This window comes from Phacochoerus africanus, chromosome 9, assembly GCF_016906955.1.
Source record: "Phacochoerus africanus isolate WHEZ1 chromosome 9, ROS_Pafr_v1, whole genome shotgun sequence".
NCBI lineage: Eukaryota > Metazoa > Chordata > Mammalia > Artiodactyla > Suidae > Phacochoerus > Phacochoerus africanus.
This window is the reverse complement of record NC_062552.1, coordinates 88,717,806-88,742,964: the sequence shown is the minus strand read 5'-3', so window position 1 is coordinate 88,742,964 and position 25,159 is coordinate 88,717,806. Positions and strand designations below refer to the sequence as shown.

Here is a 25,159-nt window from a genome sequence, read left to right as displayed (position 1 = left end):
CCTATTTGACAAGGGGGCAGTCTTCAAAAAGAACCTGGGGAGGTATCAAAGAATAGGTCTGGATTCAGACGACCTGGTCTCAATTCTGGTTCTAATACTTTCTAGCAGTGTGAACCTGGGCAAGTTAAACTCCTTGTGCCTCCATTTCCTAATAGAGACAATATGCAAAGATAATAATAGTCTCTCATAGGGATGTTGTGTGATCACCTGAATTAACCTACAATGAGGGCTTAGAACAAGGCCTGGCACATAGCTACCTCTATTTTTCAGCCATACCTATTTTTAATAAATGCTTGTTCAACCAGTTTTGCTGGCACAGAAGTACTTGGTGATGAATCTGGACAAGTAGAATCATAGATGTATTTCAAGTATTGGTAGGAGGGGATGAACAATAGTATAGCAAGAACATACCAGGAAGAATGAGGAAAAAGGGTTTAGGGTGGGGCTGTTTCAGAGAAAACATCCTGTTGCATGTCTACAACACTCAAAGCTAGATGGTGTAAGGGAATGTCTCTTGGAAATTAAATGGCGAAAGTTGAATTTCAGTTAAAGCAGCACTCTTTTTTTTTTTTTTAAATTTTATGTTCATTTCATGACATGAAATTTTTAATTTTTGAAACTTTGTTTTGTTTTGTTTTTTTGCTATTTCTTGGGCCGCTCCCGCAGCATATGGAGGTTCCCAGGCTAGGGGTCGAATCGGAGCTGCAGCCACCGGCCTACGCCAGAGCCACAGCAACGCGGGATCTGAGCCACGTCTGCAACCTACACCACAGCTCACGGCAACGCCGGATCGTTAACCCACTGAGCAAGGGCAGGGACCGAACCCGCAACCTCATGGTTCCTAGTCGGTTCGTTAACCACTGCGCCACGACGGGAACTCCAGCACTCTTTTTTGGTGTCCACTTAGAGCTCAGATTATACTGTAAAGGAAGATGGCCAGTTTGCATAGAAGGAACCCAAGATCCGTAAATTAGGAGATTTGGGTTTTAGTCTTAGCTCTGCCCTAAATAGCTGATGCAATATTGAATCAAGTCAATTAACACCTGTGTCATTTTGAAAAGAAGGGGCCAGACCTAGTTCCTAGGCCCCAGGAGAATTTAACATTTTTTGATTCTAATACAAGAACAAGGTCTCAAGGGAATTTAAGAGTGGCACATAAACAGGATACCCCAAGACCACTTCCCCCAAATAAATCTGTTAACATTGTTTGGTGTTCCTTTCTTTCTCCTCAGGTCCCTTGCCAAAAAGAGCAAGATTTCTAAAATGCTTTTATTGGGAGAGAGGCACAACCTTTTCTTTTCCCATCCATTTCAAGTCAGTTTATGTTTTCAGTTATTCCTTTGTCTGCCAAGAGTTGATTCCAGATTGAAGTAGGAAGAAGTAATGAAAAAAAAGGTGAGATTTGCCTAAAAGAAGTGAAGCTTGCTTTGCCTGATTCTCTGGTAGAGGGTGGTTGGCAGGTAGACTATGATTGCTCAGGTTCAAACTATCCCTTCAATAAACACTCCCTAAAGGGTGGAATCTGGCCCAACCAGGATAGTGAGATACTGATTCATAAGGCCAAGGTGCACTGGACATACTAATAGGTTGCCTCTCATAAAAGAGAAAACGCATACAAACACTCAAATGGCACCTCAAATCAGATACTGGGCTAGGAAGATGCGGTGGTTGTAGTATCACTGGCCCTATCTCTGTAACCCTTAAGGAAGGACCGTTGTTTAGAAGAAAAATTTTTAGTTCTAGAGCTGTGGAGCTATGGCTGCTTGCCCAGGGGCTGTGAACCTGCATCTTGTTTGCTCGTCATCCTGTCAATCATTTTCCTTTTTTTAAGAAGACAAAAATCTGAAGTCAGGAACACCAAATCTAAACTCTTTCCAGAGGCAAAGCCTTTATCCCTAGGGCACTGTACTGATAATGCTGGCCTGGCCTACCAGGCGCCAGCAACCCACCCCTAGACTGCCCAGAGGGGTCCGCACTGCGGGGCGCAAAGCGACAGCCCAGGTCCAAACCCAAAGGTTCCATCACCAGCCAATCGCCGGCTGGGACCCCTCAAGAAAACCAAAAACACCTACGGAAGATGAATGGCACTAAGGCCAGCCTATCCTCGAGGAGACAGCTGAAGGGGTGGGGTCAGAATTAGCCAATAGTATCGAAGGGTTTGTTGTTAGGCGGGAGGAACATGCCCGCGAGCGTGCGTGAGGCCGCTACTGGGAAGGGGTGGCAGGAAGCTTGTTGAGCCAATCGCCTTGACGGGCGGGCAGTGGTGCGCATGCTCGCTGGAACCTGGGGCTGCGGGCGGGAGGCGGGGAAGAATGGGGGAGGGGAGCGGGCAGGAGCGCGGCGGAGCTGCCGCCGCCGCTGCCGCCGCCGCCGCAGCCGCCGCCGCCGCAGCGAAGAGGCCATGTTGTGTGGTGTGTGGGGAGGGGGAGGAGGAGGAGGGAGTAAAGCCGAGAGAGGAGACGGGAGAGAGACACCACACACACGGCACAAGATGGCCGGAGAGGCAGCAGCACTGCGAGCTGTCAGGCGTTCCTCCGCGGCCGCGGTGCCCGCCGGTCGGCGGGGAGCTGCGCCCGGGAGGCCCGCAGGCTCGCGGGAACCCAGCGGCTGCGGATGGGGCGAGGCGGGCCGCGGGTCGGGCTGGGAGCCCCCCGGCAGAGACGCCCGGGGCAGCCGGGCCCACGACGCGGAAAGCGCCGCTGCGGCAGCGGCTGCGGAGGCTCCTCGGGGCCCCGGCGGCTCGACCTGGTACGGGCGGGAGGCTCGGGTAGGCGGCCCGGCGCGGGACTCGGGCGTGAGTGACCAAGGGGTGCCGACAGCGGCGCTCGGACCCGGTGAGTGGCTCCCCGGCTCCTTTTATTGTCCTTTGTCCTTGGGAGGAAAAGCAAAATGTCCTTGAGCGCGCGAGCAGGAGGGGGAGGCGGGACGGGCCTCGGGGGCCAGCTCTCCCCAGGCGGCCCCACTGGCGCTGGCTCTGCGGGCGGGAAGTGCCGCGGTCCCGGGTTTGGGGGGCGCGGGGGCCCCGCTGCAGACCCCACGGCGGGCGGGGGGCGGTCTCGCAGCCGGGACCGGACCCGCAGGGAAAGGGGCGGCGGCGATGACCGCAGGCGGGAGCTTGAAGGGGACCGCGCGAGGAGAGCCCCTTTCTGTCCTGGTGAGTTATTTTGATATTTAGGGTAAAAAGAAAATCCCTTCCAGGTTCTCCAACTGCGGAGCTTTTTAATCTCTTTCCGGTGAGGTGGAAACTCATCTTCGTGGTCGAATTTAAAAGAACAATGGAACCCTGACTGCGTTTAAACAAAAATAAAACTTGTTTTTTTTTTTTTCTTTTGGGTGTTGGCTTTTAACTCTTTCAAAGCCGATTTTGAAATCGGCTGCAGTGTTAGAGATGAGAAGGTACTTGCTGCTTGTTAAAAACCTTTATGACGTTAAGATTGTCTTTTAAAAAATGCAAGTTGGGGCAGTGCTTCTGGTGTCTCAAAAATTACGGAGACAAGTTTACTGTGTCGTCAAGGCTGTTAAATGGAAATAGATTTTAATTGTGCTAAGACGATGACGTTTAAGGTAGTTTATTTTACTGAGTATTTACGGCAAAATGATTTGACATTCTGGTGTTTGAATAACGATTAAATGCACTGTTTGGTACTTTTTAAAAGGTCATAGGAGCCGTTATCTGTAACTTATCACCTGAATGTTAGAACGTACTTGGGTCAGTTCCTAGACTTTTAAAAGTTTAAGCACATTTTATTATTTAAAAAAAAATGTATATTATCACAACCCATGGCCGACAAAACTTTTACAAAAGGATATTTTGACAACAAATTTCTTTGTGAAGTTACTTTCTCCTAGTGTAAATATTAAAGTAGGACTGCTCGGTAATGGGCGATGAAGAGGAGCCATATTTGTTGCATTTGTTGCATGCATAAAAATCTAGATATGCTTAAAACGGAACAGTATTTTAATGTTGTATTTTGGTTTTTAAAAATTTTACAGAGTGCTCTATATAATCTATTAATCTAAAAAATTGAGAGGGAATTTATATTTAGTGTTTGAACACAGGCCACAAATGCATAAACCTTTGTGTATTTTAGAATATATTTGTCTTTATTCTGCGGTAGCTCTTGTTTTGTAGAGGTGCAGATCTACGTAAAAATTGTCTTGGGCAGATTTTCGTAGTATTTATAAAATTGAAGCTACTGGTGTAATGGACTAGGTTTCTGAGGGTATTTTTGTCAGTGAAATTGTTTTATTTTCGAATAGCATTCACATGTTAAATCAGTTGCGCATATCTTGATTTTACAGGCTCTGTTGTTTTAAGTAATAATTTGTGGTTTTGCAAGTCAACATTTTTGAAATTTTTAAATGCTTCAAGTAGTTTTAAATTAATATTCTGAATCTAGTTTTTCAGAATCCTCTTGAATAGCAAAATGCAAAATAATTACTGGCAGTTTAACCTCATAAATTTTTTTTTACGTGAGAAAAGGGGGAAGGGAGAGACTGAATGTGTTCTAGACCCTAGTTTGAAATTGAATAAAGGTCATAGATATTACATGTTTTAGATTTGCGTTAAAGACAAAGCTAATATCTCACTTGGTGAGATCAAATAACTGTGGTTTAAAAATTTAAAGTAACCAGTGGCCATTTTAACTTCACTAAATTCTCCTGGAGGAGTTCATTTTTAATCACTCATAATTGTAAAATGTATTTCTAGATGGTAAAGGAAATTTTAGGATGATTAAGATGATTTCAGTCTTTAAAAATGGTAAACTTTTCCTTTGTTTTTGAGCATTGCTTGTCATCAAAAGAAAAATAAAAATGAAAACAAGGTCATAATCTTAAATCTGTCCAAAGATATGAATTTTTTCTCTTTTTAATCTTAATACCTTAATCTCTAGTGATTGTCCATGCAACCAAAAGATGGGGAAAACAGAGACTGATAGATACAAAGATAAGAAATAACTGCTATCTTAAATGTACAGGTAGTGTGTTAATGAGCTATCTCTTGAATTTGTCCATTGATCGTGTCTCAGAAATATTTTCTCATTGTTTCATCACACTGAAACTTTGGCCAAGAAATGTTTAAAATTCAAAGCATTGATATCAATTCCCCCCCCCCTTTTTTTTAAAGGCAACTTACAAGATTAAAATTAAATTTGGTTGATGATGGTTCTGGACAAATACAGCTCTTTTATTTGAGGTAAGACTGGGTGAATTTTTATTACTTTGTCATAAAAGTAAGCTTATCATGTTTTTACTTTTTCTTTGGTAATTTATATTTTTAGTAAGTAGTGACTGAGTACATTAAATATCTGAAATAATTTTACAAAATCTTTAAACCGTTTCATTGAATGAAAAGCGTTATGTGCATAGCCATTGTAACTTAAAGTGCCTTTTGAATAGTTTGAAATAATGAAGGTCCTTTAAGCCTTTGTTTAATTTTGGGAACAAGAAAAGACTGATTATATATACTTTGATTAAAATTGTAAGCCAAAGATATGCTTTTTTTTTTTTTTTTTTGCTATCTAATATATTGTGTAAACAATTTTAATCTCTAAAGTGTTTAAAGAAGTAAATTTATTGGAAAATTTAAGCTAGTTATTCATACTAATAGATTTTAGAGAAAAAGGTTTTAAAAATCAGGTTTTCTGAGCATAGATTTGATTTTGTTTCTTTTATATAATAAAAAGTTTTAAAACACTTATTCCTGCTTGCTTTTAGTTGTTCCAACAATAAGTCGTTCAGAATATTGTTTTTTTTTTCCTCCAAAAGGTATGCCATTTTGAAGACAGACCCGTGGAATTTTATCCTTGAGGATAGGGGAAATCTTTGTGAAAGTCTGTATTTTATAAAGCAAGTAAGTAAATAAATATTTTTACCCAATGTCTGAAATTTAATAGTTACCAACATTTGAGAAAGAATATATCATTAAAGGTTGTCAGTGGAACATAAATTGTATACTCATTATCTTAAAAAAAGGATGAGAAAAAGCCCATCAAATTCTTTACCTTACATCAAAGCAGTTTTGTGTTAAAACATTGAAACAGTTGATACATGTAATTTGTATCAGAGCGATGAGACATTTGATGTTTTTCAATCAAATGGTGCTTTAGGGTTATGGTTAAATCAGTAGTTGAGTCATCAGAATTATATATCTTTACAATCTGAAATGTACATTCTGTAGACATTTTTTTGTGATGCAGATTACAAATGGCCTAGAATTTTGTAGTTGCAGCTCTTATGATTCTAAGGAACTATATTTCAGAAACTAAATACACTTTCATATTCTAGTTATTATGTAGTGAATTTAAAATTCTGATTTTTTTTCTGTTTTTATGAGTTCGCTTTCAAATAGGCACAAAAATAAGTAAGTTATCTGATAGGAAACTAGAATAATACGGCTGAGGAGACCTTGAAAAATGTAGCTTAGTCTTTTTAAAGCATAAGAAGGAAGAAATAATTTCAACATATGTGTGGTGTTTTGACATCTTAAAGCTAGACATATGAATGAAAAAATATGTACAATGAAAATTTTCAGGAGTTATTTCCTACTCTTAAGTTAACACTGAATGTGGAAATAAATGCCAAGCCAATATTAGCAAGGGATTTACCAGAGGAAATATGTAATATAATGAGATATCTTGGGAAATTTTAGGAATAGCCAAATAACCAACTAGTTAACATGAGGGCAGGTTTACCTTTGTCCTTGTAATTTTTGTGGAATAGCTTTTATCTGTTGTTGTTGACTTATTCTGTTGATACAAATAGGTGATAAAAAGTATTAATTTTTTTACCTTTGCTTTAGCTTAATTTTTTCCTTTCAGTCCTTTTGCAATTTGACCAAATTTGTGTTTATTATAGTGTGCAAAAGGAAACCAAATGTTAGACCTTTATACTTTTAAAAGATGTAGCATATATAGAAAAGTCAGTATCTTTCATCCTAAGTTTCTTTAATACAAATGTCAAGTTTAGGGTTTCCTCTGTGTAAATGATTGGATATTGGATTGGCATTCAGATGTGGTTAGGCATTGCTATAAAAATTGAGAATTGAGCCTCTTAAGACACAAATATATTTGAAGTTTAATGTAAATTTAAGCATAAATTGACAGTAAATTTCTAATCGCCTACCAGAGGTATAATTTGACCCATAAAAAAAGAATAAAGAAGATTAGAAACATTAAATGAAGATTATCCTTTTTAGTCTAGTATTAGTAATTATAAAAATAACAAATGATACGGTAAGTTCTACATTAATGTAATAGAATACAGCTTTCTTTTTATTATCAACAAGGTAAAAATAATAAATTACATTTTAAAAAGATCTGCATGGACTTCTGAGCCAAGCTTGTAAAATTTGCAATGTTTTTGATGTATAAAAATAGTGGATTCATGAGAACAAATAAAATGAAGATACTACTTTAAATTACTATATTTCATAAATAAATTACTTTGCTACCATTTTCTGCTTAAGAGCCGGAGTGATAAATGCTTAAATATTTGTTTTTATTTTAGCATTTTGAATCTTGAACCATAAAAATCACCTGATAAAGTTGGTGATTGGGTTGCATTGCATTTGTTAGTTATAGTAATAACTGTTTAAAAAATTACCCGAAGTTCCACAGAAATGAAAGAAACCATGCCTGTAGTTAATACAAGGTTGTTATGAACTATACATATCACTAAGAGGCTAGATTATATGAAATTAATTTTGGAAGGCCGTTATGCTTACCATTATACCACCAACGTACACTGAAATAGGTAATTTTGAATATAAATTTTCTTTTAAGTTTAGTTTACTATTACCCGAAGTTTCTTATTTAAAAATTTGGACTGTGGACAGCCAATTAATTTACCTTTTCTATGAGATTTATACTTTTTTGAGAGGCTTGGGGGAAAAAGATAACTTGAGGACCTCTCCATCTCTTACATTGATGAGAGGTGTGTGATAGAGCAGAAAGTATAACTCTGATGCAGCAGTCAGGAGAGCTGGCTTCTAACCTAAATTACCCTTGTGATTTTGACATTTTATTCATTGTGGCCCTTAGTCTCTTAATTTGTTTAAAGTATTTGAAATATTCAATTTCTTATGATAACCTTTTTGGTCTCGAATTGTGTGGTAAAAATAATAGAATGTCTTGATTCTCTTAAACTGCCTAATTATTTTTGTAGTTTTTGAATTGTAAATCATGGTTGTTATTTCTGGTGAAGTTAATTTGAATAACAAGACCTGGGTGATAATGTACCCAGCTTTCCTAATTTTAGGCATTCCATAATATTAATAAATAGTATAAAGCAGACATAATGGAAAGTTAATCTTAAAAAGCAGTTATGGTGTGAAATTGTCTTTAAAAAACAAAGATTTAGAAGGCTACAATAAAAACATTGTTTGAATTTTTGCCTAGTTATTTTATTAAATAATTTAAAGATTAGTGTATTTAAGGTAATTTGAACCTGACCATCTGATTATAAATGGTGATTTATAATTTACATGTTGACATAATCTTTTTAAGAAGTTTCTATTCTTCAGTGATAAATATACCTCACTTACCATTTTCCCTTACAGATCGAGTGGCTCAAAACAGACAGTTTTCATATTGGCTGTTAGTGCTGAATATAGATAATTTTTAAAATTTAAATTCAAGGATACTCTCAACTTTCTAAAGCAAAAACTATCCGACTTGATTTACGTAACATTCAAGTAGCATGTTTCTTACCGTTTGATAAAGTTTTATACATTGTATAAAGCTAGATCCCTGTTTTAAAAGACAGTTCTTTGTTTTTTGAAACTATTCCATTTATTTGAAATTGAATATTTCCTAAGCAAGCAATTATATCCTTAATGTGATAGAGTCATTTCAATTTAGGTTATCAAGCTAGATATTTTGCTTAACATTAATGGTTTGTGAGTTGTGATGTTTTCTTATATAACTGTTAATGAATTTATCACTACCTTAATTTTGTGGAAGATTTCTTATATTTCACAGTACTCTCAGATTTTATTCTTAATTTAAATGTAAAAATTGTTTTAGGGACTTTAAAAGGTGACAAAATCAGGAGTTCCCATCGTGGTGCAGCAGAAACAATCCAACTAGGAACCAAGAGGTTTTGGGTTCAATCCCTGCTCTGTGGGTTAAGGATCTGGCATTACCATGAGCTGTGGTGTAGGTTGCAGATGTTCAGATTTGGCGTTGCTGTGGCTGCTGTGGCATAGGCTGGCAGCTTGGATTGGATCCCTAGCCTGGGAACCTCCATATGCTGTGGGTGCAGCCCCCCCCCCCAAAAAAAAGGTGACAAAATAAAATATTCTTAGATGCACAAATGGGCTAGTAATGATAGGACTTGATTCAGGCCATCTTGTCTTTTATTATGACAAGCAATCAAAATTGTTATTTGCATTATAGCTATAATTTCATACTAAATGAGGATCTTTGATACTGCAAAATATTAAAAATAGGCATGTGAGCAAAATTATCAACTTTGATAGTTTGCTTAATGTGAACTTGGTTTACCTCCCCCTTAAAAGGAGGGCTGAGTGGGCTGAGTACTGCTTTGTCAGTGTTTGGAAAGGAAATTGTATGGCAGATTAAATGGGTGTCATTAATCTTTGTGGTGGTACAAGATGTGACCCAGGTCATCTTCTGTTTTTGGTGGACTGAGCACCTTGAGCCCTAATACTTGTACTGGTAGGTAGCCTTTTTTTCTTTTTTTTAAATTAAAGTATAGTTGATTTACAAGTAGGTAGCTTTTTTGTAAGCAGGTTCTCAGACTGATGTGATAGATTTCCCTCAGACTTTGCTTTCACCCAACATTCCTTAGGTCATTTCCACCCTTCTCTTGGGGTTTATATCAATTTATTTTACTTGGCTGATTTAGAATTTGTCTTTGTTCACAAACTTTTCTTTATAAAGTCAGATTAAATTTGGAAGTTTAAGAATAAATAATGCTGTGTTTCTTGTAAATTTCTTCATTTATTAACTTCTTGGGAGGATATTTTAGCATGTTGCTCTTAAAAGTAATTTTGAAGCAGATCTTTGCAATATTTCTTGGTTGTGATTAGTCAAAATGATTAAAGGGATTTAGATTTGGTAAGATAATCAGGAAGTTGGCTTTAAAATTTGAAAATTGGAAACCTTAGTCATGGAAAAGCATTTGGGTAAGCATAGTTTTAGATTAAGTCCTAAACTTTTGCTTTCTAAAAATCCTTACATTGCTACACTTAAATAGTGAACTTTTAAACAAAGCTTTTTGGGTAGTTCTAGCTATTGTGATTATTATGATCAACTTAGGAGCAGGAGAGACTGAAAAAAGTGTATACCTATGTTCTCAAAAATGTATTTGAGATGTAGGAAACATCTTTCACATGAGGTATTTCAGTCTAACTAGTGAACTAACTAGTGAAGAGTATGGATGTATCCTGATCAAGCAAATATTTTTAGGAAGGGTTAGTATTGAGTTGAGTAGGTCATTGTAAGTAGTAGTACAAAAAGCTTGACATTTTAAGTTGATCCTAGAATAGTGTTGATTAGAGTACATGATAATGTGAAATAATATGGTAATATTTAGGAGCGAGTAATACGGCCTTGCCAGGTTGGTAATGGAAGTTTTCCTTTAGAAGTCTTAAAAGTAGATTAGATGAAAGACTAGAAAATAAAGTAATTCTGTGCTGTTAAGGAGTGATATTGGCTTTTATATTAATCAGCTACCTCTCAGCTGCCCATTAGATCTACCTAAAGAGCCCAGACTTTACTAGGGAGTTCTTGGAGCATGAGAAATGTTTTTACTCTACAGGTGAACCTTCTGAACAGTCAAATTTAAGATCCTCTGGATTAGAACTTTGTTTTTTTGTTTTGTTTTGTTTTGTTTTGGATTAGAACTTTTGGCTACATTTATAAATGCACGTATGTCTTGGTCTTTTGGAGAGTGATCCTGATAAGGTGTTGAAATTTCCAAATCTATTTTTGTCTTTTTTGTATGTGTACAATTATATTCTTTTTGTTTTCTGCAGCAATATGAATCCTGAGGCTGAATTGTCTAAGGGGCCTGTACAGCGAAATAGATGTAAGTTTTACTCAATTTACATGTTTAATTTGTTTTTTACTTTTACATGTGACTTTGGAAATTTTGAGTAATTGAGTCAGAGTCTCTAAAAATGTAGAAGAATTTAGTGAAGTTCCAAGCAGTACAGATATAAATCAACATAGATGTATGTGGTTTATTATTAAAATTTTGGTTATTATTCCAACCTTTTTTCCTTTCTTTACTTAAAGAGAGGTATAAATGGATGGAAGGAAACTCACATTTGAACATTCTTCTAATACTGCACCCTAGCTGTTGGTAAGCTCCCCATTTTTGTAAATAAAGTTTTATTGGAACACAGCTAAGCTCTTTCATTTACGTATTAGCTATGTCTGCTTTCTGACTACAGCTGCAGAGAGTAGATTTAGCTAATGCCCACAAACCCTAACATATTTAGTTATTTAGTATTTTAACCTGTAAGGAAATCTTGCCTATCCTTTCCCTAGATTCATCCTTTTTGTCAACTTTATGTAGAACTCAAAAGCACTTGGATTCTCTTAATAATGGGGTGTACCTTTTACTTCGTTAGTATTTCATTGTTAGAATTCAAATAACATAAGTAATCAGGAGCTTGGCTTAAACTCCAAAGCCCAGCAAAGGTTCTTTCACACCAGCATTATGCTTTAATATTAGAAGATTTGGGGAGTTCCCGGTGTTGCACAGTGGAAATGAATCAACTAGTATAGTATCCATGAGGATTTGGGTTCTATCCCTGGCCTCACTCAGTGGATTAAGGATTTGGAGTTGCTGTGAGCTGTGGTGTAGGCCAGCAGCTGCAGCTCTGATTCGACCCCTAGTCTAGGAACTTCCTTATGGCACAGGTACAGCCCCAAAAAGCAAAAAAAAAAAAAAAGAAGATTTGGTTACTACTGCTATGGAATTTCTAATTCGCAACCTGAGAAATAGTGGGAAAAGAGTTAGGGTTAAGAATGTATAAATGAATTTGGTTGAACTCTCAAAAGGATTTATTTATTATTGACAGGACTTTTTAAGTATGATAATTATTTAGTAGCTGTTTCATAAAAATAATTTTCAATTCACATTTGGGAATCTAGATTCTAAGTGATAATCTTTGCTTCTAATTACTGCAACTTCTATTATGTAAAAATGGCTACTAGGGCTTGTAAAATAGTGAAATTTGTTTCTGTTTTCCAATTTAGGATGTGAGGACAGATGAAAACTTTGCTAATGTAATACAATTTATTAACTTAATGTCTTTTAAAGCAATTAACTGGCACATTAGTGGATGCTCAACATACTTGTTGATTTATTTTAATGGTTTCTATTGAACATTTATTAACTAGTATTTTGAGTCTAGTCTAAAAACAATTCATTATTAAAATGTGTTTGTAATGGGTTAAATACTAATTTTTAGGTATGCTTGAAAGCTAAAACTGACTCGGTAAAGACCTTAAAAGTGGCAAAAAACCACAACTTTCAATCTTTTATGCACATGTAGTCAAGTTTTAAAAACTAATAGGGATAATGGGGAAGACTTGATTTGATTGTAAAACCTTAAGTAAGACTCTTCTTACTTAACATAGTTGATCTTATTCTTTTAGTAAACAACAGTTGGATGGACTTTTTGTAGTTAGTTTTTATGCCCACCTTATTTAATTTTATACCCAAGACTTGTTAATACATTGCAATCCTGTTGAGCATTCAAGCTATTTTTGGTAATAAGACAGTATGTGAATTCATTAAATGTTTTCAAATTTAAAGACAGTACAAAGAAGATTGAAATCATAAACCAAGAAGCTTATTTATATAAGCCGATGAGAATGATCAATTTCTGCTTCTCATTGTAATTTTGTATCCATTTGTTTTGCATTAAATATTTGAGTTTTAAAATAATAAAAGTTACATAAGTTACTTAACAAACTAGCATTTATTATAGAGCCTCTCATTTTATTTTTTCATCTTTTTAGTTTTATTTGAAGTATAGTTGATTTACAATGTTGTGATAATTTCTGATGTACAACAAAGTGATTTAGTTACAGCATGTACACACATCCCTTTTCAGGTTTTTTTCCCATATAGATTATTATAGAATATTGGGTAGAGTTCCCTGTGCTATACAGCAGGTACCCATTTAGAGCTACTCATTTTAAAAATTAAGAATCATTAATCTTTTTTCCTTGTATTCCTCCCTGTCTGCCATATTTTTTGTTGCCATTAAAATGTGGGTTTGCTGGGAAGTAGAGGTAAGGAAATTGCTTATTTTAGGGGAACCCTTAAACCCATCCAGTAATGAATCACTTGCTTGCATTTCAGCTAATGACATATAGGTTTTTTTGAAAAAATTTACTGAATTAGAATTTAAGAGAAGACTTTGCTCAATTCTGCGTTTTTAATTTCCAGATGTACAAAATATTTGGGAATTTTAAGAGGTAGTAAGTACTTATTATGTTTTTACTATAGGAAGCTTTTGCTTTTGTTTTTGGGTATTAGAGTAAGAAATTTTCCTTTAAAAAGGAAATATAAAGTACTGAACATCATCGTGGAGAAATTCTCCTAGCTTTTCGTAATATGAGCTTGGAACTTGTATGTTTGATGATGGAATTCTTGAGCAAACCATCATCTCTTCAGTATATTTGCAGTAATTCACTAATTACTAGAGAGAGATGGAGTATTAGGGCTTTGATACTAAACCCTACTCAGTTTTCTGTACTGGTCTTATTTTAATGTCAGATTAAATTCTCTTTAAAGCAGAAAGTGTTTTGTCTTTAAATAGTTGACCCCATGATTCTATAGATTTTTCAGGGATATCATAGCCACTGGAATATAAATTACTTTGATTCATTAAGGGTAGTTTGTAGGTCCTCAGGTACTTTGGTTACTATGGTATATTGGAACAATAGCTGGCATTTATTGAAGTCTTCCATTATGCCAGGTAATGTAAAAGCTATAAATGTACTAACTCCTTTAATCCTCACTACTGCTGCCACATGAGGTAGGTACTGTTACTTCTGTTTTACAGATGAAGAACTGGATTTTGTTACCAAGAAAATTTCCAGTCCCACAGAACTCATGCTTGTTTTTTCTTTTTTCTTAACATAACTTTGCTGATTTGCAAGTTTAATTTTTGTAGAGAAATTGGAATTCCATGAGAATGACTTATTTCTAAATCATTTACTGTTCATTTAAGTGCTTTGATACTTAAAGTATTACTGAGCACTTTTGCTTATTAACAGAACTGACTTCTGGCTTTTGAGTTGGCTTTATAGAAGTGAAGGTTGATCATGGGTTTTCTTGGGTAGCATTCCTTTTTTTTTTTTCTTTTCTTCTCTCCTCTGCCCTGCCTTTTATACTGTTTAAAATGGCAGTATATGTATTAGCTTGACCAATATGCTAGTATTTTTAATCTCTGTTTTTATCCCATAAACTGGTGCATTTTATTAATTTTGTTCTGATTTTAATAAATAAGGCTTTGTGAAATTTTTTGAAAAACAAGGTTTTAAAAGGAAATGTCTTATAGTGTCCAAGGTAAATTTTACCTTTTGGCCTATGGCAGAAGAATATAAAGCACAAAGTTTATCATTTAATGTACTAGATTGAATAAATTGCACCTGTAGCCATTGAGATGATTATAACTTGATATCGATGCATTAATGTCATTGTTCATCATAATAATATTTATGTTCTCAACTTCATTTAGAGCTTGATCCTGCATTGTAAGAGCAGGGTTTGGGGAGAAGTTGGTTTATAATTAACTCTGCAAGAGACTGATCGTATTTTTATTTTTATACTTTTATATAGAAATGTATGTCCCTTAATTTTATGAATGAAACACTCAATTAGAAGATAATTTACTGACATGGAGAATGAATAAGTTATTTCCAGTTCTCCTTTTAGGCTGGAGAGAAATCAGCAAAAAATATTAAGGAGAAATGTCTTTTGTTTGATGTTTAATGAGTGGTTGTGTCTTCTTGGTTAATGAAATAACTAAGTAGATTTTTGTATTTTATATATAAAATACTTACTGTAGACTAGAAATCCAAATTACAGTTTGAGTCAAGGTATTAATTACCTCATGAGCTCAAGATGCCCCCCTTTTTTGGCTGCACCTGTGGCAAATGGAGGTTCCTGGGCCAGGGACTGAATATGAGCTGCAGCTGTGGCAATGCCAGATCCTTAACACACTTCACCAGGTCAGGGATCGAACCCATGCAGCCATAGAGACAACTGCCAAATCCTTAACTCTCTGCCTTACAGTGATAACTCCAAAATGCCCTTATATTTAATACCCTTCTAATCAGTCACCCAGACCAGCTATACAAATTTAGTTTGAGAGCTGCAGAATTTATAGAGAAGACTAGAGTTAATACTTACTTTTATGTTTTATCATGATGAATCAGAACTATTTATTTAATAGTAAAATCTCCTGGCTTCCCTTAATCCCTTTATTTCAAATTATTTAAGTAGTGGGTTTTTTTTTTTTTTTTTTTAATGGGGGAACATTTGATGTTTTCTAAATGGAAATATTTTATTTTTATTTAATTTGCAATTTGATAACATTTCATGGCAAATATCAAATAAGCTAGGCAGATATTTTGCATTTTTGATAGTTTCGTATTCTAGTAGCTAGCATGTCTCCTGCATTCTCATACATAGCTAAAGATGATGGTATCTATGTTGGTCATTTGTGTTACCTATGCAAAATTAATACCGTTGCATTGGAAAACCACTGTGATCCACTGCTTTAGTTTTTTTCTTTTTTCTTTTTTTTAATCCTAAGATTCTTTTCCATAATTAGTTTTATTTGAAGAAGCTTGGGAAGTTTTTTGCACTGAGATTTAGCATCCATAGTGTTGGTGTAATTTAGCTTTCTAGGATTTTTGAATTTGAATTTTTGTTTTTATTTCTCATATAGTCTAGCAATATTTAACTATTAAAAATTTGACTCTTCACTGCCACATTTTTATGGTTACATATGTATCTGTGACAGTAGAAGGACTTTATTACTAGTGTGCAGTTTTCCCATGTCTCTCATTGATAAGTTTGTACAGCACATACAACTTTATACAGTTTTATAATTTAAAGCTGTTACAAAATTGTTAAAGCTTTGTATGGTTAGAGTATCTTCAAGGTGGGTGGATGTTCTCTGTTTAAAGGAATAAGATTATTGCTATTCCAACAGCATTTTTTCTTTTAATGTTTTCATCAAGCACCCAGTCAGCTTGAAGAGTCTCAAATGGACCCTACAACTGAGAAATCAAGATGGCAGTCCACTATGGGAAATGAGAAAAATGGACTAATGCAAGAGTGCTGTGATAATAACAACCAAGACAGGGTTCTTTTAACATGGATTTCATGAATGAAGATATAGGTTTCTTAACCAACACAATGGACAGTGGATTTGACTTTGGAAAGACTTTTTGTATCATAAAAACAAGAACATTTTTGACATTTGGAGAAGAAAGATGACATATTAACAGATGATAGTTTGTATGTCTGGAATTTTTTGGTTTGATTTGTATGAGAATGACCTTGTGGAATGTTAACTTTAATAAAATTTCTAACAGTTTAAAATTTCTCAGTTTGGGCTTTTTTTTTTTTAAGCGGAAATTTCATTAAATTCTCAGTGTTGCCTTAAATAACATTTTGACCTTTATAGTTGCCCAGCAGTAAAACATACTGAATAAAGCTGGTAAAATGGAAATGGTGTGCTGGAAAATGTTTTGTTTGGTTGATTTAGATTTGTCTTTTGACAAAGTTGTGCAAATTTATTTGTGCCTTAAGAGATGGTTTAGTGTTGAGTTAAAATACTGTTACATGCTTTCTTGAAATATCTTGCAAAATAAGTTAACCAGTGAGTAATAATAGAATACTTAATTTGCTGTGAGATTACAATGAACTTTTAAAACAAACTGCCTTTTGCTTCAAAATTCATGATACAGTCTTTTTCTGAGTTTTGATGGGAAAAGTACCTTTTCTATGTTTTTTAAATGTTATAAATAACATCTGAGCATTAAAACAAAATCCTCTTGTCTTAATAGTTAATATTACGTGAAGAGGCGTTGGATTTATAGAGAGGTTTCCTTAGGGTATTCATAAAAGGATTTAAAATTTTGGTGGCAGTAATGTATACAATATATTCTATAAAATAGAATCCTTATATTTTTCTTATTCTGTACATTTAGGAATTTAGATTAAATGAATCACACCATGCCATAGATAACTTATGTTTGAGTTCTAGGTGAACACTGCAGTTTCATTTATTGATAATCAACTAAAATCAGTTTCAATTACTGTTATGAGATGTGGTAGGCTTTATTTTGACAAACCAAGTTAATTGTTGATTGTATTTTCCCATTATAGACAGAACAAGTGATAATGCTGGGGTTTTTTTGATGAGGAAGTGTTCGTCATACTGCGTTTGTGATTAATGTAAAATACCAGGATATGCATGTTGATGATATATAGTACATGTACAGTATTTGTTCTCATTGGCTGATTTGAGGTGTTTGTATAAATCAAAAGTGGAAATTTGGATTTTGATAAAAAATTATCTTTTGTAGAAAGTATGGAATTGAAGCTAGGTTTTGGTTATAGATTTTATAATCACCCAGGTGCAAAATTGTTGCTTTTGTTGGGTGTAAATCTAAATTGATTTCTCAATGAGGAGAAGGACATTGTTCTGGCAGATTGTAATGTTGAGTATGGAAAGATGATTTGTTTTTTGAATGTGAGTGTTTTTTTGGGGTGCTTGTTGAGAAAGTGTTGAATAATTTGGTTTTGTCATTAGTAATTTTGTTTCTTCAGATGTTATGGTTTTATTTAGGAGAATTTGCCCTGTGACATTATTTTGATTACTTTCCATCAAAATGACTGGATATTAATTTATTGTTGTTGAAATGGGTAAATACTTAGAATTTGATTTGAAATACAAGAGAATGGTTGAGATACATGTGTTGGTTTTGGAGGTGGAGTTTTTTGGGTTTGTTTTTTAGTAGTAGTTTCATACTCTTGAGTTGTTTTTCCTGAATCATTGTTGTTATGAGAATTTTGGGGGTAAAGTTTATCAGGGTTATATAATGGGTTAAAAGAATTTTGTGAAAGTACAAATGAAAGTTGAGATTCTTGAATAAAATCTTGTTGCATTAATTTTTGCCCTAATGCAATTGAACACTAGGGAGGCGCTCTTGAGTTGTACCCCTTCCTTCTACTTGGGATGGAAAATTCCCTATTAAACTTTGTCCCTAGATCATTTTTAGGCTTCATAAAGAAGGGAGATTTGAATTTAATATATCAAGTTGAGGTTTTGCTTTTGTCCAGGAACCATTTTTACCCTTGGTGGGGTTAGTTTTTAAAAAGATTAGTACTTGAGCTGAGCTTTATTTTCTCTGAGAATTATCCCTCTTTCAAAATGGCTTGATAAAACACCACTTCCTGTCCAGAGAGGAAGTTATTTTAGCTCAAGGACTGAAATATTTAGCAGATCTTTAGACAAAAGGAACAAATTACATTTCTCTCTGGCTTAAAAAGGGTGCTTGAGCCAGAGGGGGTTAAGAAACCCTCCCCTCTCCCTCTGATGGGGTGGTCTGGAGGGGCAGGGAGGGGTGGGGGTAGGGGTCCTTAGGCTCCCTGGGATGGAGGATCTTTCTTTCTTTTTTTTTTTTTTTTTTTTTTTTTGGTGGAGATGAAGGGGTGGGTCTATGGTACATCACCTGAGTTGTGGGGTAAATGTAGAGAGTGTCAATCAAAGGCAGAGCTCTCAGAGCTGGGAAGGAGGCTCTAGATGGCGGCTGTGCCTTAGAGAGAGCGCGCTCTGCTCCCTGCCTTCGCTTCACTTTACGCAACTTTCCCTAACTTTCGGGCAGCCTCAGGGGGCCCCCGCAGCCCCCTGCCTCTTCTAGTGACTTACTGGGGTCGATTCGAACCTTTTTTAGGGAGAAAAGCAGCTTTTGGGAGCTTTCTTTTCGTGCCTTGTTGGAAAGAAGCAGCCGTACTGAGAGCCCAGGTCGTTGTTTTTTCCAGCTTAGAAGCCATGGCGCACCTCCATTTTTGTGCGCTCTCCTAATGAGGTTTTTTTTTCTTCCGGACCCGTTTTAATATTAATTGTTCTTTATTTTTCTGAACAGTTAACATATTTGAGGGTTATTTTATTTATTTTTCGTTTTTTAACGGGGAATTTTGTTTTTATTTTTAATTTGGGATCTGATATTTTTCTACTACTAGATAGGACTCTTGCTTTGGACCTACTACATGGATCAGGTAAGTTCATGATCATTAGTGATAATTTTGAAGATTTCTATGTTTAAGTTTGCTTTATATTCTGTAAATATGAGAAATTCCTGGATGACGCAATAAGATACAGAGATTGTTATTTGTATCTAGTGTGTTACTTTGAGAAACTTTCCTTATTGATAGTGATGATTCCCCCTGTTCGGTTTATCCTGGTTTTTTTTTTTTTAAAGGAAAAAGCAGAAATGTTTTGTTTTTTTGGTGCTTACCGCTGTTGTGTTATAACAATATCGTTACATCGTCAGGACTTTGTTCCTGATAATAAAAACCATCGATAGAAGCTGGGACCTTACCTTTCTTTCAACTTTTGACAGTAAATACCTGGGCACAGGACTTCAAAGCAAACACAGATTTCCCCTCCCCCTTAATATTTAAGAATTAAAAGATGATGAGAAATAAGGACAAAAGCCAAGAGGAGGACAGTTCGCTACACAGCAATGCATCGAGGTATGAGCTATCAACTTTCTTCCTTTTTTTCTTTTTTTTTGGGGAAACCTCAGCTTACATTGTTTACCTTGACAGACAGGGATAGCTGTCTGTTTTATTTTAAGTATTTTACTAATTTGGATTCGTTTTTTAAAGCGTGACCTTGAGATTGCTAATATGCCACACCCTAATTTTTTGGTAACAATTTATGAAAGTTAAGTTGTGACTTAAGGCCTCTTACAGCAGTCAAAAGGTAAGGTACCTTTATTCAAGGGGGCCTTTCCTGTAAACTACAGTTTTTTTGTCAATAAATTTCAGTTTTTAGGTTTTTGTGCTGTAGGAAAATGACCTTGTCGGTTTAGCCATTGCTGCATTGCACCATTTTACATACAAGGCAAATTTTTTCTTTGAAGAATCTAGGATACCCAAACTTGTAACTGAAGGCCATAGAGGAGCCTTGTGGTAGTAAATTATAGTAAATAGACATTTGAGAAAGTTATATGAATGAAAAAATGTACATTTTAAAATGAAATTGCAAAAAGTACCCTTTGACTGATGCCTCTCAGTTTACATTTTTATTTGACTCTATATTTCTTTTGATACTCTTGACATTTTAGGAAATTTTGATAAGATTTATCAAAACCTTTACTCTCTCTCGATGGTTACAGTTTCTGCATTTATGAAATCATACCTGTGATCACAGAGATCCTGGAATACTCTTAATATATTTAGGTTTTGTGTTTGTTACTGTGATTATAACTGTATATTTTATATTTAAAATACTTTAAGGTTTTCATTTGTATGCTTATATTCAGACAATGCTCTGGTTGATAGATGTATTTTATCCTCACATTTCAGTTGTAGCTGCTTTAAATTTATTGATTTATTTCGACAGAGTCGCCTGGAATGTTTTATCTTCTGAAGCTTACAAATGTACTGTTTGTTCAGATCATGATTTGTTTCACATTTGTTGGAATTCACCTTATTAGTGACTAAGTAATAAAATCTCTAAGATATTTTGTTGTATGAAAGGCCTAAAAGATATTTTGTTGTATGATATGTATATTAATTTTTAAAGTATATATGAATTCATGAAGTATGTTCTGTGAATTGTCATGTTGCAAATTTTAAATCATGCACTGATGAATTTAATTATGATTTATTTTTTCCCCAATTTTGCTTTTATTTTTATAATTTTATATAAATATTATACCTTATTCCTAGCTTAGTTAATCTGAAAGTTTTGAACATGGTTTATTACAAATGTTGAATTTTTGTTTTATATGACTTTAAATATTTTGACCCTTGCTTTTGAAAATACCTTTCCAAATTCTTTTGCAAATTGAGTTGTCACTTGTTTGGATTGCTGTCTCTGGAATTGAATTGCCCTTGTAATTACCTAGGTTTTTTAGGACTTCTCCACTAATTCCAAAATGATTTTTCAGAGAAGTAATGGTGATTTGAAGAAATAGGAACCCCCAGGTATATTTGACAAATTATTAAAAATTCAGTACCTAAAATTGGTACTCCCTTGAGTGTATGATTTGCATATCTCACATGGGTTTTGGCTTTCTCATGCAAGGTTTGTGGTTAACATCATTGAACAGATCGCTTTCTATTTAAAAAGAATAAGCAGTGTTGCTATTCCTTTTAATAATTTGCTCTGACCTGGAAAACTACCTGGAAGTTGCCATGCATTTGTCTACTGGAAATGGGGTTGCAGCTTAACAAAAAGCATACATTGTACTTTTAAATGTGTTAAGTATATTTTGATTCATATACCTGGTGTCAGAAAAATATTTTGAGCGACTGACTACTTGAAGGTGGGGTTTTAAATTACTTTTATCTCAAATTGCATACCTTAATACATGTACATAATTATGACATCACTTCCTTTTAAAATTGTGAAGCTATAGAATGTTAGTGGTGTTTTATTGTAGTAGACTTATTTTTTAGTGAGCTAAAATTAAGGTAACTATTATGGTAACTAGTAAGTACTTGGTTCCTTAATCCATTCGAATTTCTCTTAAGGACCTAGTTTCTGTGGCATAAAGTCTAGTGTTTAGGTAGTACTACAAAAATCACTTTTGCAGCAGCCTGAGCCACAGGAGAGGAAGGGTGGAGTTTTTCAGGTCGAGTAAACTTTTCGGTCTGTGAATTACTTTAGGATCTGAAAGGATTGAATTTAAGTTTAGATAAATCTGTTATCTTCCTGTTTTTAGAAATAATGGCAATGCTTAATAGTCATTATGTAAGTTTGTTATTCTTTTGAAGTCATTGCTTAAGCAGAATGTTATACTTTGTATATCATGGTTTTTGAAGATTAGTAAGTTCACTTTCAAAAACATGATTTTAGAGATATTTTATGTCTGTAAAGTTACTGAATATCTTATACAAAGTTACAGTGATGGACACATACAGAAATGTATACCATACACTTACCTAGTTAAAAGTTTGGGGTAATTTAAGTAATACCAAAGAATGGAAAGAGAACGAGAATGGAACTGTGCAAAGAGCTCTGCGTTCTAGGACGCTCCGTTTTCAATTTATCCTAAGAACTGAGACTGTTTAAATTTCTCCAAGCCCTTCTGTCTGTGAACCAGGTTTATTTTGCTAGCCTGAAGTGCTGGCAAAATCTTTTTAATCACCCCTTTATCTTTTACTCTAAAAGGCTGGGAATGGTTAGAAATGGCATAATGCAGTTGCCTGTGTAGTGGAGCAGGCAGTTTTTTAAGTGGCAGCCATTTTATGAAGCTGGTAATTCTTAAGAATCGGGATTTTTTGAGGAGACTGAAAATAAAGTGAATTGAAACCTCAAATGCCAAAACATCTCACGCCCTCCCCCTTTTTGGCTCTTTGGTACTGAAATAAAGGGCAGCTCGGTAGTTAGCGCTGGTTGCAGCTCCGTCAACCCCTGGCATCTTGGTGCAGGTCCAGCTCAGTCACAAAATGGCTGTTCCTTTGTGCCGCAGCGCTGACAGACATACTGCATTGCACTGTGTACTCGCCAAACAGCAGGAAGTTGCCGAGCCGAGTTCAAAGGCCGGCCGGCGCCGGCGCCGAGTGCTGATTGGCTGTGCGCGCGCCTGGTAACAGTGGGTCAACAGCAGCGGCCCTCGGGTAGGTTCCGCCCAGTGACGTCAAGCGTCTCGCCGTAGAGGGGAGCGTGCGCAGCGGCGTCAGGCTGCGTGCGCAGCGTAGGTCGTTCCTTTTCTCCGCCTAGCTAGCCGCCGGCCTGGGGGTGGGGTGGCGGGGAAGGGAACTCCGGTGGGGACTAGGGACTTTCCTGTGGGCGGCCTTTTTTTCTGTGCAATTTCGCTCCTGCAGCGCCCTCCGTCCCGCCTTGTGGCGGTCTCCACCCTGTGGCGGTCTCCACCCTGCAGCGTGTATTCCTTTCCCATCCCTAGGAGTGGTTTTCCTCGTTTAGAAGCAGCTTCTACCTTTGGAGAAAGTAAAAGGCACTAATCGGAAACCTTCAAATCGAAAACCTGCCAGTTTTTACATTTTTCGCTTTCCTTTCTCATATACTAGCGGGTCCTTTTTTTTTTTTCCCCCTTTTGTGTTCACTAAGAAGATTAGTGAGTTTGTTACCATTGACTGAAAGCGTTTCTCTGTTAAGAGATATTTTTATTTAAATTGAAACGTAAGGGGTGTTAATTGTTGGTTAGTACATGGCTCATAAACAAAGGGAAGATTACTTGAACTTGTCCCCGTGCATTTTTACTTGGTACCAAACACTTTCTCAGTTGTCATTTGATGGAGAAAAACTCAGGTCAGTATGTGCTAAGTGACTTATTTTTAAGATAAACAATGGGATAGTTAAGTAGAAAGTGGTTAGGGATTTTCACCTGCTTAGTAACGGTAAATGTTAGGTTAACTTAAATAACAGGATACTGCAATAGGTGTCCATTACTATACAAACAGGTGTTAGAAAACAACTCTTTAGGTGTCAATAGCACTTGCTAAAGAACAGTGACTCCCTAAACTTGGGCTGATAGTGGAATTACTTGGCAAAATCTTGCGAAACTCCTGAGATTTCCCTATTCTGGAAATTTTCATTTAGTCCTAGTAAACTTGTTAAAATGCTGTGGTGAAGCTTATGTCCTGCTTTGTTGGGAAATCCTTGCAAAGATTTCTGGTTTAAAAAAAAAAACAAAACAACCAAAAACGTAGCTTACTGACTTTATAGTTTGGTCAGGAGATACGAATTTAAGCAAGACGGAAAGCCTCTCGGTGTTTTCTCAGTAGCACTCTGGTGGAAAGTTTTGCTTTTTTTTTTTTAAACTCTTTTGGAGTGTTTTTAACAGACTGAAATGAGCTGATATAGTTGGCAATAGTTTAGAAATTTTTTATTGAGCAAAGTATGGTATGAAAGAGATGTAACTCCTGAATGTAGGTAGAGCTGTTTACCTGGGCATATTGTAAGTTTTTGGATAAAGTTTACAGAGGATATAATTTACAACACTTTCAACTGGTTTTGAGGCTTCGAATAGTTTTGGTTCCTTATGAAGAATTCTTTGGATAGTTTATTGAAACTAGGTGAAATTGGGCTTTAAGTTTTTTTAATAGACCTGTTCATCAGAGATTCTGTAAGTGGTTTTTAAATTATATGCTCAAATACATGATGAAATATTTAACAGCTTTAGGGACAAGTATTTATAGAACTTGATCATTAACATGTTAACAGCAATTTTCTTTTAAAGAGCAACTTCCTAAAGTGTATCTAAAGCAAGAGCAAAAGTTCTTTCTGTGTATTCACATTGAATTCTGATTGGCTGTATTACAATTTTATTTTATTTGGTAAATGCACTAAATGAAAAGTGGGATAGAACTAAGTAACATTGTAGTTTGTGTTTCAATTAAGTAACATCCTGGTCCTGTTCCAGAATGTAAACTGCTCTGTTATAGAGGAATCATTAAGGTGTGAGTTAAAATGAATGTTGTTGTATAGCAATTTATCCATGAATTGTTTGCATGCCACTTGGAGCCAGTTAACTTTTTAAAGACCCAGAGTATTAGTCTGTTCATTGATCCTTCTATGGGTTTTTTCCTTCTGTGTGCGGAATGGCATGAAATGACAAGAAAAGTGCTGATTAATATTCTCTTTTATTCGGATTCTTGTTTTGAAAACCTGCTGTTTCCAATTGGTATTTGGCTCTTTGGAGAGTAATGTCTTTTGTAAAAGTTAAGTAATTGCAGAAAGGTAGGCAAACTATATCATAAGGAAGTTTAGCTATAAAAGTTTCTAGCAAGTATTGCTTTGAAAGATGAATCTGGAAGTTCAGTTGAGTTTTACCTGACAGTAGCTGAAATTCACAGATTTTGTAATTGGTTGGTTTCCTTTCCTCCTCCCACGTACTGCTAATCCCTGACAATTCTGAAAGAGATCCTTAAACCACCTTTGTCCAGTCTT

The 25,159-nt window shown here is 35.7% G+C and overlaps 2 protein-coding genes across 13 annotated transcripts in view; both read left to right on the top strand.

The window, feature by feature from the left end:
- The first annotated feature begins 2,424 nt into the window (after positions 1-2,424).
- Positions 2,425-16,608, top strand: LOC125135393 (spidroin-2-like). Of its 2 annotated transcripts, none has more exons than XM_047795505.1 (5): positions 2,425-2,834; positions 5,129-5,197; positions 5,770-5,854; positions 11,003-11,055; positions 16,242-16,608. In XM_047795505.1, the coding sequence occupies exons 1-2, from the start codon at positions 2,492-2,494 to the stop codon at positions 5,143-5,145; spliced, it is 360 nt and encodes a 119-aa protein (XP_047651461.1). In that variant the 5' UTR covers positions 2,425-2,491; the 3' UTR covers positions 5,146-5,197; positions 5,770-5,854; positions 11,003-11,055; positions 16,242-16,608. The 2 variants fall into 2 exon arrangements, 1 of the variants encoding a protein (XP_047651461.1); XR_007136954.1 differs by lacking the exon at positions 2,425-2,834 and adding an exon at positions 2,853-3,154.
- A 2,109-nt stretch (positions 16,609-18,717) lies between these two features.
- CHD2 (chromodomain helicase DNA binding protein 2) overlaps positions 18,718-25,159 on the top strand; it is a 127,605-nt gene continuing 121,163 nt past the window's right edge. For 5 of the 11 annotated variants that reach the window (XM_047796061.1, XM_047796057.1, XM_047796056.1 and 2 more), the window contains exons 1-2: positions 18,720-19,290; positions 19,635-19,767. In XM_047796061.1, coding sequence (XP_047652017.1) covers positions 19,706-19,767 — 62 coding nt within the window. In that variant the 5' untranslated portion in view covers positions 18,720-19,290; positions 19,635-19,705. Of the gene's footprint in view, positions 19,291-19,634; positions 19,768-25,159 lie in introns of those variants that run through there. The other 6 variants (XR_007137034.1, XR_007137033.1, XM_047796062.1 and 3 more) reach the window with 3 other exon arrangements.

Excerpts from the sequence above, each read along its gene's own strand:
- LOC125135393 (XM_047795505.1), top strand. The coding sequence starts at position 2,492 with ATGGCCGGAGAGGCAGCAGCACTGCGAGCTGTCAGGCGTTCCTCCGCG.